Source organism: Pseudochaenichthys georgianus, chromosome 21 (genome assembly GCF_902827115.2).
Source record: "Pseudochaenichthys georgianus chromosome 21, fPseGeo1.2, whole genome shotgun sequence".
Lineage (NCBI taxonomy): Eukaryota > Metazoa > Chordata > Actinopteri > Perciformes > Channichthyidae > Pseudochaenichthys > Pseudochaenichthys georgianus.
The window spans coordinates 14,133,834-14,150,135 of NC_047523.1; the positions used below are offsets into that span (position 1 = coordinate 14,133,834).

General features: G+C 39.8%; 1 protein-coding gene across 3 annotated transcripts in view; it reads right to left on the reverse strand.

Moving 5' to 3' along the window:
• Positions 1–505: 505 nt before the first annotated feature.
• Positions 506–16,302, reverse strand: part of LOC117466535 (partitioning defective 3 homolog B-like) — a 291,025-nt gene continuing 275,228 nt past the window's right edge. For 2 of the 3 annotated variants that reach the window (XM_034109836.2, XM_034109835.2), the window contains exons 24-26: positions 5,048–5,314; positions 4,826–4,936; positions 506–4,711 (exon numbers count right to left, since the gene is read on the reverse strand). In XM_034109836.2, coding sequence (XP_033965727.1) covers positions 4,597–4,711; positions 4,826–4,936; positions 5,048–5,314 — 493 coding nt within the window. In that variant the 3' untranslated portion in view covers positions 506–4,596. Of the gene's footprint in view, positions 4,712–4,792; positions 4,937–5,047; positions 5,315–16,302 lie in introns of all 3 variants that reach the window. The other variant, XM_034109837.2, reaches the window with a different exon arrangement.

Consider the following 16,302-nt stretch of genomic DNA (forward strand, 5'->3'; position numbering starts at 1 on the left):
GGGATATGCTAATTAAGTCTTGACGGATAAAGCAGTCCCTTGGCCTCTGTGTCTCATTACTACTAACTTTCTCTGATTGCCGAGCGAGTCCAGCACCCAGTGAGATGAATAAGAGAGCACCATAAAGCCACAGCCTGTGACTAAATGCTTATTCATCGGAGGGATATGACATAGCAGTGTGATGGCACCCCGCCAAAGAAACTTAAAAAAAAAGTTTCTGCTGCAATCAGTGTACCTTATCTTCTTTTTCTAATTGATAATTAGTCTTGCATTAATTTAGGGGCCAACATCTATCTCTTATCACAAAGGTACCATTTATCAGCAGCTTAAATGATGGACTAAATTGGGTTGGCAATGTTAATGATTCACCTTGCACGGAATGGGGGGACATGAGGGAAATCATTTCTCCTGACTCATATTTAATTAACCTTAGCAGATGTGCTGGGCATGCATTGAAAAAAATACATGCTTAAAACAGTTTAAGAAAGACAACTTTGACAAGCAATATTTTAAAATGGATATTTTAATGCAAAAATGTAATGTTATATACATAAATATATAAAATGTAGGAAAAGAGTAATATAAATCATTGTTATTGTTACGACATTATGAAATGATTTTTTTTGGATAAAAGCAGTTTAATAAAAACATGTTATACTTCTATGATAGATGTTTTTAAGTTGGCTTCTTCATACTAGGAGTACCAGAACTGTTCATCCAGGAGACTGGGTAGTACCTTCAGCTTGTGCAACTCATACTATGTATTGCCAACAAACTAAGAGTTTGATGTTATCCATGCTATGCAAAGGACCAATATGTGTTTTCTTCCTAATTAAAGTTGGAATTGACCTGTAAAGTTGATTATTTGCATGTAAATTGCTTATACAATACTGAGGGAAAACTAAAATAACTGAAATAAAGGTGGTTTCTTGCAGTAGCATGGTAACTCAACACTCCAACAACCCTGACTATCATAACAAAGAAATACATACACAAATAAATGCGTTCAAAGAGTAATATATATGCAAAATTGCGTACCGGTAACAAAGGATAATGTAATGTTCACATCTCAATAAACTGCAGCTATGCAAAGCTTTACCCAGCATTCAGATACACACGGCTAAAAATACATATTCCATCTGTCTGTCAAAAAGTGGTGCAAAATATTTTGGAATGATAACAGCAAAATGGTCCATGTGACCCAAGCAGATCATTTCTCTGCTGCTTCATAATATGCTGTATTGCATATAAACAGCTACGATAATCTAAAGTAATACAGTTGACCTTTTGGTAATGAACAAACCTCTTTTTGGTATATTGGCTACAGACTAGCACATTTTAATTCCTCAATGTAAATGATTATTTAAAAAATCTCATTATCAACACTGAAGGTCCCTGGAGTGTAAAACAAGGGATTTCATCATTTCAGTGCAGTGTTAATGTTTTAACATTTAATCACCATTTTAAAATGTACATTTATGGGTTAATGTATTATATGGCCTCAGAGCTAAGAAAATAGGAAGACTAATTGACTGTTCAATTGACAGAAAAATATTTGTCATCATATAAAGTAATTGTTTCAAGCAAAAATGGTAGACTGTTTCAATCATTGAAATATGGAGATGTACAGCTTTTTCTCTGCTTTCTGTCATATCATAGTCAAAAAACAATGACTAAGCAAGAGAGAGAATGATCTAACGAGGCAGGTGAACAATTTGTATGTGGTTTCTGTTAACTTGAACATCCGACCAATCTCCTTAAACTGTGGTTTATTATTGTTCTTTCACTACTATTTTGAATTTCGATTTCAGTACTGGTACTGAAAAGTGATAACATCTTGACAACACACACATTAAGTAATTCCCAAAGTAACTTCATACAATCAATAAAGCCCACTCCTGTAACCCTCCTCCTACTGCAGAACAACTGCCGCCCAAATATTTATGAACTTTTAATCTTTTCTCTGCTTTGTTCTCATTTAAAAACCCTCTGAATCAAACACTTATGGACCCAAAGACTTTGGCCTTTATGGCACTGCACATGTTTTACGATTTATTTCACCTCCCTCCATGCATACTTTTAGTCTATCACGTCTTTCTTTAATCGTTATTTCTTCCCTACATCCTTTTTCTTCATTGTTATATCATTGCTTCTCTACCTGTCGATACTTTTCCTTTCTTTTCATCTTTCTCATCTTTTTTCAGACCTGTCAAACCGTCATGGATTGAGATGGTTTAAGACAAAATCTACTTCACATTTCTCTGCATGGGGTTCGGTCAAATTACTTCAATAGGCGCTTTCACACCGGAGTACTTTTCCCAGGAATAGTTTCGATAGTTCCTGGGATTTTGCGTTCACAACAAAAAGATCTAGAACTAGAACTTCTTTTCGGGAACCTTTTCACCAATTTTCACTCCCTGCTAGAGAGGTGGTACTTTCCTGGGGAGGAAAAGGTTCCAATATCTGATTTGCAAACCACGCCCCGTAAAACTCCGAAAAGTTTTGTGAAGCCGCGATTTTATTTGCTCGCATTAGCATTAGCCCAGCGCACCAACGGAGAGAGACTAATTATTAGCAACACAAAATAAAACGTGGGAGTGCCGGAGTGTTGAGGAGGTGTTGGCGCTTCTGGCGATTTACCCGGGACTTCGGGTGGCGATTTACTGCCTCTCGGACTCCGGGTGGTTCCGGGAACTATTCCTAGGAAAAGTACTTGGTGTGAAAGCGCCTATTGTTACATTCACTACAATGGGTTTCATCCTCATCTCATAAAATGCAATTCACCTAATCCTGAAAAGTAATTTTAAACATTTAATCTCCATTGAAATTAATACTGTTGAGCTTTGTAGAGCGAAACACAGAAATGGTGAGCTGGACTCTCACTCTTGGTTTCACTTAATTGATGGTAGAGTGAGTGGCTAAATGGATATACTCTGTGGTGCAGTGCTGAGAAGAGCACTCTGGAGCTCAATCCATGTTTCAACAGGACTTGTAAGCACTCCACCACGCGGTGACGCCTACACCACCAGGTCACTCACAGAGATGTGCCATCCATCACACCGAACTACAGTACATGGCATACACAGACAACGAGAAAAAGAGGCTGCTAATTAATACAGAGGCAAGATGAGCACTGACAACTGGTCAGTTACATGATTACCTTTTCTGCCTGGTTTACCCAGCAGTGGTTTACCTAACAGTACAAACATCTCTAAGTCATTACAGTTTTTGAAGATATATCTAAATATTGATCTTCAGATTAGAATGGACGAGATACTGGTAATGGAAGGGTTCTGGTTTCCGGTTTGAGTCCTAGTGGTATTTCCCGTTGATGTTTGATTAGGCTGTGGTTGCATGCAGGTAAATATTCCAGGCAGAAGTAAAAATATGCAGAACGCATCGTCCGAAACTTAATCTGGGGAACTCATCGGCATTTATCTGACAACAATAGAGCTTTTTATTTGCTTGATAATTGGCTATTTCTCAAACAATCCAGTCGTAGATGTCATATCTTAACTCCCTCGTTGAATCCCATTTTACTAAAACTCTGAGTAGCGCATGGAAGAATAGATATTAGCCCAGATATTATTAGACTATACCTAGTTAAGTCATTAAGTCTCTGGGGGCAACTGACCCCCAGAGACTTAATGTTTGTCCTGTTGGTTTTTCGTTAACCTATCGGTTCTGCAATCGTCAATATTCCATCACATAAAGCCTGCTACAAGACTGAGATATCACCAAAAGGCCGATTGTAGTGGTTTGATAAAGGTTCAACAGTGACCCTGAATGTATTGCCTGACATAATTAAGCAAAACTCAGGTCACATTGGATAGATTCAATAAACACAGGTTGTACCATGAATTGAGTACTGATGACTTGGAAAATGTAATCCAAGAAGTTTCATTCATTGAAGAAGTCACTCAAAATAAAGTGAAATATTCCAAAACACACCTAAGTGGTAGAATTACATGAAATGACAATAGATATGGGATTTTTGGAACATTTTCAACATCATCTTCTACTTCTCAACTTGAGGAGACGAACCGCCACTTTATTGGAAACACTCTAAATAGTCTTTACATTTGGCTTTATTGCACAAGAACACTGATGCTAGAATGTGTCATTTAGATGTTTGAATGGAGATAGAAGACCACAAAGCAATGCTATATTGTACTTTAGAATCTATTATCTTTTGTCCTGTTTGTGCGGCAGCAGTACAACCACGAGGTGCGATACAAACAATGTAGAGCTTTATGTAACGCCTTGATTCAAATGGAGCCAATTACCTTTGTGGCTCTGTCTGATTCTTGAAAGAGACGACTAAATCAGAGGACATTGAAAAGTAAAAACCCTGCTAATTTTATATGGCGGGAAGGCTCAAATCAATTTAAAAGACTTCAAACAAGAAGACATTATGCCAGCCACTCTATAATTAACCTCCTTTACCTTTCTGTGTATTACCATATACTTCAAACGGCGTAGAGAATGTTTGATAATAATAGTAATTCAAATTAGAGGTTTCAACTCTATGTCATTGGAGTACCGCAAACAAAGCAATTAACATTCTGCTCATTCTCATGGCTGGACCTGATTCGTCTACACAGCTGCTGTCATGGCATTCTTCTGTCTTGGGTTGGTTTGGTTTTGGTGTTGCTGTCGCCCTCCCTCCCCAGGGTAGCCATATTGGTCTGGACCGGGATCCACCATGTGCCTGTAACCCAACAAACATGTTCTTAGAGCAGAGTTTTTCTTTTTTATGGTCTTTCTTATTATGTATTGATGCAGAATTTACCTGGGATCATCTTCATCCACAAATCGCCCCTACCTGTAACCCCCACCCGTTGTTGCACGTGTCATAGTGTCGTAGCGCAGCCCACGAAGTGGAGGGGTAGGAGACGGGGGCACGTCCTGCCGCAAGGGGCCTCTCTGCTGGGAGCTGAAGGCAGAAAGCAGGAAGGTCCACAATTATCCCAATATAAGAATAACAGAATGAAAGCCGCTGAGCATTATGGGTCATGTTATATAAAGTCACTTTGCATTTCATTACCTTGGGTGGGGGTGGTACCCAGGGTCAACGCCCCGGGGGTCGAAAGGCCGGGGGTCAACGCCCCGGGGGTCAACGCCCCGGGGGTCAACGCCCCGGGGGTCGACCTGCCGGGGATATGGCTGACCAGGCGGGTAGCCAGGATAGGACGGGGCCGACTGGGAGTTGGGGTTAGGGTAGGATGGGGACTGAGGGTATCCCTGTGGGGGTCCGGGGTAATGACCTGCCCAGGGCTGCATGGGGTAGTCCGCTGGATCCATTGGGCCTCGTCTGGATCAGAAAACAGCACAAAGATTGACAAAGTTCAACAAGTGATACTCTATATTTTCTAGTAAAACCTGTTTTGATATGGCACTGCAATACATATAAAGAGTAAGTACAGGCCATTCACTCTCTGAATGGAGGAGGTGATGGGAAAAAGCTTGTCTGAGAAAGTTTCCCATGGGATGAACTCCTACAAAATAAAGTTATTGCCCATTTAGTTAACAGAACTAAGACTTCAGAGTTTATCTACCAATGACATTTAATTCAATGAATCACATGATGGCAGGTGCAACAACTAAGATTTCTTGGAAGATTATGGCTTTATCTACAGTAAGTTCAACAGAAAGAATATACTTTCATATCGTGCTGGACAGTACCATTAAGATAAATATATAAACCTGTACATGTTATAAAAGGTACTCAGTGAAATAAACAAAGTTAGCCAGGAAGACAATACGATGGAGTTCTAACCTCTCAACCAAATCCAATTATCCACAATACAACTAATTGTCAACCCTAACCCCAACATTGTGTTGAAGTTTGCTGTTTTTGTTCACTTTGTGATGTTCTTTTCCTGTCCTTTATCAAGATATTGTCAGTAAATACTAATGCTGAACTTCTTGTCAGTTTCTTAGGCAAATGTGTTGACTTAATGGCTTAAATATTCATGAAAATCTGCTAAAAACTATTTATTTTGGACCAGACATAGAGACGGAGAGAGGGAAAGGCACGCATGCAGCCAAGAGCTCATCCCGGCCAAAGATCACATAGCAACAGAATATAAGTGACATGTGACAGTTTTAAGTAGGCTAGGGCACGCGCGCGCGCGCACACACACACACACACACACACACACACACACACACACACACACACACACACACACACACACACACACACACCACACACACACACACACACACACACACACACACACACACACACACACACACACACACCACACACACACACACACACACACACACACACACACACACACACACACACACACACACACACACACACACACACACACACACACACAGCTGCAGTAATCCAGTACAGTCCTGTTAATAGATATCGATGTCTTGTGCCCAGTGGAAAGCGAGTATACAAACACATGTCGTCCACATAGCTAACATAATGAGGTATTACATGTATCTGTCTCTACTTATCTGTCTACATTTATTTCCCGTCCTCTCTCAATCTACCTAAATGCTTTTTTTGTCTCTCCTTCTAACATTTTGCCTTGTTCTAGCAAGGGTATTCATGATTTTTTGTGTGCGTACAATACATAAATGCAATGAGTGTGTTTTTTAAATATTATGCACTATTTTGATTATTATCTACTCATCATTTTTATTAACATACTTCAAAATAATGTGTACTGAAGCATGTACTCGTGCTAAAAAGTGTTCAGAGCAGAATCATGTTACTCTCCATGAGTGTCATAATGACTCTTATCATTGATATGCACAGTTTAGTGGGTGCAGAGACAATCACAGTGTTGACCTGTTGCCTGGAGATAATGTTAATGTGGAAGACAGACTGAACCAACCACAGATTTATGTATAAATACTGGCGCACACACTCAGAGTGCTGGTGGTCTCCATGCTGAGGCCTGTGTGTGTCAATTTGGGTGGTCAGCAGTGGAAAGTGTATAACTAACTGCATGCCCGTCGTGCTTGGGATGTCTGCTTGTGCCCCTCCTGGCTCCATATCCGCCGTCAGAGAGTGTGTGTGCGTGAGAGCGTAACACACACATTTCTGCTTTCCTCATACGTCAACCCAACTGTCATCTGCCTTGTGGTTTTCGACTTATTCTGCTACACTTATGGTAGGTAGCTCAGGGTATGAGCTACATATCTCAAATGTCTTCTTTCTTGATAGCTACAGCCGCTTCTCTTCTGCTAGCAGCACGTACAGTGCGCCTGCCAGCTGTCCTTGTGTCTGCCTGACTCTCCTGCTCTCCTTTTAGAGGGTTTTATGCTAGCCAATCTGCATGGCCTGCTATCCATCCCCGAGCCTCTATACCTGCTCCCCTATCAGTCAGTCAATCTGTCACCGGCCCCTGGCACCGATAGTGTCACCAAGGCAGAGATAAGGGGCTGGGGAGAGGTGACGGGGGGGTGAAGGAGGCCGGACAGAGGGAGATAAGGTAGAACTGAAGTAGGGGATGAAAGGAGAAATGTACTGCAGGGGGAGATGCAGATGAAAACAAGGATAAGGAGTGGGGTAAATAGGTGAGAAAGAAACAATAAAGAAGCAGTAGACAAAGAAAAGACATACAGCACCTTAAATGTTAAAATAATTAAGACTAATTCGTACTACTATTCAACTATTTGGACATATGCTTTACTTATTGTTTACCTATTTAAAATGCATCATGAATAATTGAAATATTTGAAGCTTTTGAACAATCTGTCAAATTAACCAAAACTAAATTGAAAAAAATCTTCAAATAGAAAGTAAATAATAAGAAGCAGAACAGGCCAGTGGACAATAAGATATATGATAGGAGAATACATGTTTCTTTATTCAACTTGAAATATAGAATAATGTTAGCATTACTCTATTAAATGTACATTTTATTCATTAGGATTTATAGCAAATGACACTGGTTGAAACCGCAAAAACAAATCTAATGTAGTTATTTAACAACTGTAGAAATGAGTGAAATAAAATAAGACAATGTTGATTAAAGATAAATTAAACATGATTAGAAAAGGCAAAGAGGGTTAGAAGCTGGTTCTCTGTCCAGAATTTAAAAGACCATATGGCACATAAAATACCTCATTACCTATCTTCTCTTCCACCTAAGTGCACTTTCATTCGTTACAGTTATAAACTGCTGTACTGGATCGGATGGCTCTGACCAATTTGTGCTTATTGGTTGCCTGTGCCCTGCTTAGATTTCTTTGTGATGCGCCGTCACGGCCAGTTGGCAATGATAGATTGGAAGTAAAGTGGAAAAACATATGGAAAACATTGTCACGTTTATTGGATCCATGGGAGGATTGGTGTTGAACAGGTGCTGGAGAAAGCTGGACATATTTAAAGTTTTACCTCATCTTTTTAATAGGGTAACTTCTGGGCCATTGGCTGGACAAAACAAGCAATTAAAAAGTTCCCTTTGTCAAGGAAATGTGATGGGTACTTTTCACATTATTCAGACTAAAGGAATAATTGATCAGTCTAAAGAAAAAAATAACTTGACATATTCATGAGAATAATCATTAACTGAAGATTTATTGGAAACGGGGTGGACATCCAGTGGGGATCTTTAGGGAATCCACTGTAAATCCGGTGACACGTTTGGAATTCTCCCTCCAGGAAACCCAGTCAGCACTGCACAGCAGCTGGGGATTATGGGGTAATGAGGATGGAACCTATTACTGGCACACACACACACACACACACACACACACACACACACACACACACACACACACACACACACACACACACACACACACACACACACACACACACACCCCACACACACCCCCACACACACACACACACACACACACACACACACACACACACACACACACACACACACACACACACACACACACACACACACACACACACACACACACACACACACACACACACACACACACACACACACACACACACACACACACACACACACACACACACACACACACACACACACACACACACACACACACACACACACACACACACACACACACACACCTAAACGCAGTGCCTTCTCCTAATCACCCCTCCCAAACCCCACGTACTCTGGAGGAGGCAAATTGGCACACAGCTGGAGATGAGTTAAAACCAAATGAGGAGGCTGGTGGTCTGCGTTCATGTATGTGTGTTCCAGAGACAGGGAGAAAGATAGAAACAGATGTAATGCATGAGAACAGCTTCCTGGCACATGCAACAACTAGTTTAACATAATTGAGAGAGTAATCAAAGCAAAGCGAAATAATTGAAAACGTTCCAAGCAGAACGGAAAAGCCTTTGGGGCTCAGTTTGAAGTGAAATTCAACTATGCAATACCTGTTAGGGGGCGACTTAGTTATGTTGTTAGCTTTGTCTTTAGTGCAACGCTAAGGTTGGATAGTACGGTGGTGGTAGAGGTACTCAGATATTTTAAGTAAAAGTAGCAATACTAAATTGTAAAAATACTCTGTTAAAGTAAAACTTAGTATCTAAAATGTTACTTCAGTATAGGCATACATTATTATGTATTACACCTTTAGGGGTTTTTTCCCTTTCTAGTGTGTGATATAGGATTTTGTGCATGTAAACAGTCTGCAAAGGACACAATCCCAAAGTTCACTCAAGAGGGGGTTTCTCTCACACATTCCCCCCCCCCATGCCTAAAACGCCTCCATTGGACTACATGTTTACTTCTGGAAAAAAGTTAACTCTGTAACATTAGCGCTTCTATTGGCTAGTTCTCTAACATATTGTAGTTATAGGCTGATAGGAGGGACCTATCAAAGCGGTTAACCAATCAGAGCAGGCTGGGCTCTGGTTTCAGACAGGCAGCGAAAAGAGGTGCTACAGGCAGTATGAGAAAAATGTTTTCCGCATTAAAGCATGTAAACATGTCACAGTAGAGGCACAAAATATGTCCTCTTTAATTACTTTGTATATTGATGCTATATCGTAAACTATATATTGACATATTATATGTCAGTCAATGTGTTTTCTTTTAGTTGATTCAAATTGTGTATTAGCCAGTGGTGAACCGTCAGGGCCTTCAAGGTATTCAGAGAATACCCTGAAACACTCAGATAAAACAACCACAACATCAATTTAATTATATAAATACAATTGTATAAAATGTAAATAAAATGAATACATGAGAATCGTATCTGTGTTGTTGATCTGTAATATTACAGTGTTACGTTGATTTGTTTGTCTTTCTCGGTCCATGCACTACGCATTTGAGTGGTTTTGTGTTAGAAAAAACAAAAACACGTTGCAGGGGTTGTGTGTCTACAGAAGGTCCAGTTGTGATGGACACGGTTCCCCACTGGTATTGGCTAATAATCTGAATAATGTAATGAAGTATCTAAAGTTGTCAGAACAATTTACAGTAAAAAGTACAATATTGTCAAAAATGTAGAAGTAAAAAGGTAGATACAATTACTTGTACCTCAAGTACTGGTACCTCAAAATGATATGTAAGTAGAGTACTTGATTGAATGTACTTTGTTACATTCCACCACTGGATAGTACGTAGGTTGGATATTTGAAGGATAATTGGGAAGATTTTCTCCTGGTCTGACAGTAATTGAGAGTAATGTGATCCTTTCTAATTCCCTGGTATTTAAGAGATTTCTGATGGATTTAGAGGAAACAAGGACTTGTTATATGTCCTCTGCACCTGCCCCTCTCTCTCATAAACACTCACACTTTCACTTACTCTCTCTTAAAGGGCTGGATACAGCTGTTAGACTACTGGAAACACACTCAAACTCCTACACACACATACCCTCACACAGCCATCGATCATCCAAGCCTGTCCCGCAGAGACACAAATGCCTTTAAGAAAGAGAGACACGACGTCGCGTTGTGACACGACACATACCAAATCTCCTGAGAGCCCCGTGACAGCCATTTTGCAGATGGATTGTCTCAATAAAACCAAAAGCAAAAACACAAACAACACCGCCTCAAAATGAGAAGAGAGGAAAAGTTTGAGACGAGCGGGGGAGGGTTATAGAAGGTGAGAACGAGAGAAGGGAGGGAAAGGGGGGGAAGTAAGGAGTGATATTCAAAGTGAGTGGGGAAAGGAGGGGAGATAAACTACTGCAGCTTTAATCCAGTTATATCTTTATGAGTCTTTATAGAGCCGAGTCTTCACCTCCTGCTTATATCCATTTAAAAGTGATTTTGGTCTTAGTGTTGGGAAAACACTTCATATATTCAAATTGCATTCAAAAGCGTCAGATTCTTTGTCAATGAGAGTCACGATATTTTGACAGTCTGGTAATAAAGCAGATTAATAGCTCAAATTGTTCCACAACTGCTGTCGTAATGTCATTTGGTGAGCCGCAGTGAACATGGAGCCTCTGTGATGTAATGTTCCCGGAGTTAAAATGAGTTTAACTTAGTTCCATCTTCCTAATGTGATACTTCATTATGAAGCTTTAATCACAGATGCATCACCGTCCAAACAATGAGGCAATAAAAGCTTAAGTGAGAAATAATGAAGGGTGGAGAAATATTTTATCTTCTATCCAAGGAAGGGGAGGGGGAGTCATTTTGTAGAAGGAATGTACAGGAATTATAATTAAAACGTGTATTAAAACGTGCGGCGTTTCTGCAAATGACTTTGAACATTGGCTTTGAATACTGTATAGAGTTTAGTAAATCAATATGCTGTCAATTATCAAGGTCAATGATATTGTCAAGATTTATTGAGAAAAATCGTCAAAATGATTTGGTAATCGAAAATCGTTGACAACGTTGAAAGAAAAGCCTGATGGAATTACAAAAAGACAAAGCGTCTTCACTATAAAACACGTGTTGAAACATATGTATCTATAAACAATTGGATCATTATTAGCTGCCTACATCACATAGTAACAACAAGAGTTAAGCAAATGTTTCTTTTTCACAGTGCTATTATTATGGGCTTCAAACCATTAAATGAGTTCAGAGGAAACCTGGTCTTACTTATGAATATGCACATCTATATTGCAAAGTGCTTCAAAATCCAATGATGTCATCTGATCCTGAGGGAGCATCTTGAGAGGTAATCATCAAGTTGCTGTCATGAATTGTGCCTTACAATTAAGGCTTACTACAATGTGTCCGAACACAAACATACAACATAAGGGCACACCGCCAAGTGTAACATCTGCAACAGTTTTTGGAACCGAGTGAGAATAATATCACACAGATTTGAAAGAATCAAGCAGAAAAGGCTTTAAGCATGATTGACAGTTGTCTTTTTGAGTTAAACCACACACAGCTGCTGCGTGAGGACAACGCGCAGGTACATTCTGTGGCATCTGGAACTGTATAAACTGTGATAAGTGAAACAATAAACTCTTAATAGAACTGAGCTGAATCAGTAAGGAGTGACGCTTCAAGTAGAAGAGAGAGTTTTTATAAGGAGAAGCCCAATAACACACTAAGCTGTTTTTCTACTTATGGTTAAGTGGTTACATACTGTGTGTGTGTGTGTGTGTGTGAGTGTGTGTGTGTGTGTTTGGCAGAGATGGTATTCTGTTGGTTCAGCTGTCAATCTGGTTTGTGTTGGTGATTGTGTGAGTGTGTGTGTTGGAAAGCCCTAACCCTCCCTAGACTCCTGACCCCTTAAAGTCACATGATACTCCATCAGTTCCCACCCAACACTTAGAAGATGGGGTCAAAGGCTAAGGAAGGGTATTATCAACTAGGATTAGGGGCATACCAAATACATAGACAAAACATTCAAAACCCTGAATGCCATTTGGTAAAGTGGACAACCATTTGGTGGAGGACTGGACCATTGATTACCCACAAGCTAAATGAATGGTTCATTATCATGGACATTGGATATGGTTCCAAACTGATATTTATTTAGGATCTCACGATAGACCTATTATTGAACTCGGTGTTATATGTTCAAAACAGTCTTCATAAATACCATTAAAACAGTTTTTTGTTATTTATTTTGATAAGCACCACCTGTTTCCCAAGCCCTGCCCCATAGTAATTGTTGTTATGCATACCATTCTTGCACAAGAACAAAATACGTTTACACTCATGACAGTGTCAGATTTATCTTTCAAAATTCCCAATGATTTTTTGGTCGATTAACCAGTGATTTACTCATTAGAGCAAAACATAAGCTTTAACTAGCATAGGCTAAAAGCAAGCTAAAATGGTTATTTGTAAAATAATATTTCTAGCTAATACAGCTCATTTGCTATGGAAAAAATAAAACATCTCAAATATGCATATGTTGACTGCGTACACAACATCACACTAAAGGAAAGAGTGTAGACAGTACAACTCACAGGGACAAAGTGAACATTGGACCAGATGGGGGCCCAACTAAGGAGCAGCATTGTCCGTGTATGATAGAGCTATAGTTAGCTCTAGTGTTATAGGAGGTTTTTTTACCTTGTACAAATAATACATATTATTACAATGTTGCTTGTTCTATCACACCCTTTACGGATGAGGAAAAATTACATTTGATATTTGGCTAATATGTTGCTCAATACCACAAGTTGCTGGAATGTAAACTTTCCAATAAGTAGCGGGACAGGGCTGCTTGTTTATTTCTCTACCTTGAGCTTTACAGTAGCACCGTGCCTCCAGTTGATTTCCCAATCCTCTAAGGGTAATTCTCTCACGGAAATTAAAACTAGACAAAATATTACAAGTCAACAGACAAAAAGGTATAAGCTACTTATGACCTGACTTAAATGTTGAAAGTGATGCAGCCTCAGTTTCATAACCTCTTATTATAAAACATGTTACATGTTAAAGACTAGGCTCCTTGTCAAATCTCATTTTGAATGAGTTCCTGAGTGTATAGCTATATGAAATACAAACCAGAATATCAATCACATTTTAGTCAAATATTGTTGAAAAGGGGATTAAAATGGTGCAAAAAACAGATCAGGCAGCATCTCACCTGGGGGTTATGCATTTAGGTTCAAGTGAAATGAAAATGCAACCCCTCGCTCTTTTGACCTGCATACTAATTTAGTGTTTAGTAGGACGTGCCACATATATAATAACTAAGGACTTTGTGTTAAAACACCTGGCTACAAAGTGGAGTTTTAGAAACAGGGCAGGCCACCATAGAACACAACCTTCATCTGTATTCCTTGAAACGACTAAAGAGCAAAGGACAGAGAGAAGGGAGATTAATTTAAAGAAGGTAAGACGATTGTGTTGACAGAAGATAAATAGGTGTGACCGTGCACGTCTGAGACAGAGGAGGAAGGGAAAAGACAATGGCTGTGTCCTCCATTCCATATTAGAGGGCCAAAGTATCATTTGTTATAAATGGTAACACTTGGTTTGGGAATTTTCGCAAAAATGTTGCAGGATATGCTGACAGCGATGAAAGGTCAGAACCTAGCTTAACAGTTCTAGGTACAAACCTAACCATTGTAAGGTCAATGCCTAACCCTAACATGTTCAAGGTCAATGCCCATTCATAACCTTTGAGGTCAACACCTAACCTTAACCATTCCATGTCAGTTCCTAACCCCAACAGTTTGAGGTAAATGCCTAAGTTTACCATCTTTCCAGAGTTTCCTTATGATGACCATCTACCATCTTGTTTCTACAATCTAGAAACAAGCCCAAAGCGGTGTCCTTGGCATATACTTAACCATATGTACCCACAATGCAAGCCCTTACGTTCAGAAGAAGTGAACAAGACAGTGAAGTAAAAGAGAAGGCAATGGGTGTAAAATAAAGGTGGAGAACAGGAGGAGAAGACATGGGATGGATGACAATTAAGAAGGAAAAGGAGTTTCACAGTTCAAAGCTGAAGCAAAAGGAATGACAAACAGGACTACAAGTAAGAGGGATTGAACCTCCCCAGATGGATGTCTTGTGAAGCTCAGAATGAAACATGAAAGAAGGACGAGGAAGAAAGGAGCAGAAAATGAGAAGGGATGGACAACAAAGGAAAGTGATGGAAGGGTGGGGGAGAAGGGAGAGGAAGAAGAAGAGAAAAGGAAGAGAGACAAGTGCTGCCCTCCAGAGAACTGGCATGCTGTAGGTCAGCATCTGCTGAGAATAATGGGCCCTACTTTAGAGACAACACACACACGGACACACACACTCTCGGACGCTTGCTCATTCAGCTCACGTTTGAATGAAACTAAACACCTTTCAGGGGCGCCTATCTGTCTTTGTCAATAAAGTTCTTTCAAATATGATTAATACACCTGGATGTCATGAATTACAAACTGACCGGTCCAGGAAACTTACATGATTACATCCCCTGTCTATGTAATTGTGTGTGCATGCACAACTTGCAAATACACCATGTGTGTATCAGGCTATGAACATGTGTGACTGTGAATGTGTGAGGGTGCATAATACAGAGTACTTGTATAAAAGAACACATCTGAAGTGTTAAGATGAAATAAAGACGGAGCCAGCAGGGATTGATATGAAAATGACCACAGGAGGATAGCGGAGAGTGAAAAAAAGAACACGGCTGTATGGTAAGTACTCCAAGTGAAAAGTATGAGAAAAAGCCACAGCGAGAAAAAGGGGAAAACAGGAGAGGGAATCAAATTAGAGCACCATACAAGTAAAAAAGAAAATTGCCTGAGAGAATAAAAAGAGAAACCGTACTGAAAGAAAAAGAAAATTAGATGGGAGAAGGACAGAGGAGAAACCCATTAGAGGAAAGTGAGAGGAACTGAGGGATGAGGGCCTTCCAGATGGTAAGAGACTGTTGCCTCGGAAACAGAGAGAGGGCAGAACAATGGGGATTTGGAGTGGTGTTTCGCATCCCATCATAATACGGCCATGCCATTTGGAAACCGAGCGATGAAGCTACAGCCAACAAATCGTCGAGAGCCACACTTTACTGCAGCAAGCTCATCATGGACTATATTCTGATCAACATGTCGGATGAGAATTGAGTTGATGGGTAAACAAACTAAGAACTATACTAAGACTACCAAATCAGGGGGATGAAGGGCCCTCAAGACTTTGGTTCATGTCATTGTAGCTCTTTTTCCAGTGCATTATCTCATCTTGACTGTTGGACAACTCCAGCCGCAACCAAGTGAACTCAAAGACAATCTAAACGTTGAAGTTGAGATAATCTAAGTATATATTTATAATCTAACTAGTTAGGCGGATACATATTTTCTTAGGGATCTGATCAAAAGTGCATTTTTTGGAGTTCTGTGAAAAAAGGCATAATTCTGAGAAAAAACATCAGAATTTTGAGTTATCTCGGAATTCTGACTCTAATCTTATTATTCTGACACATGTGACCCTGCTCCTCTTCAGTA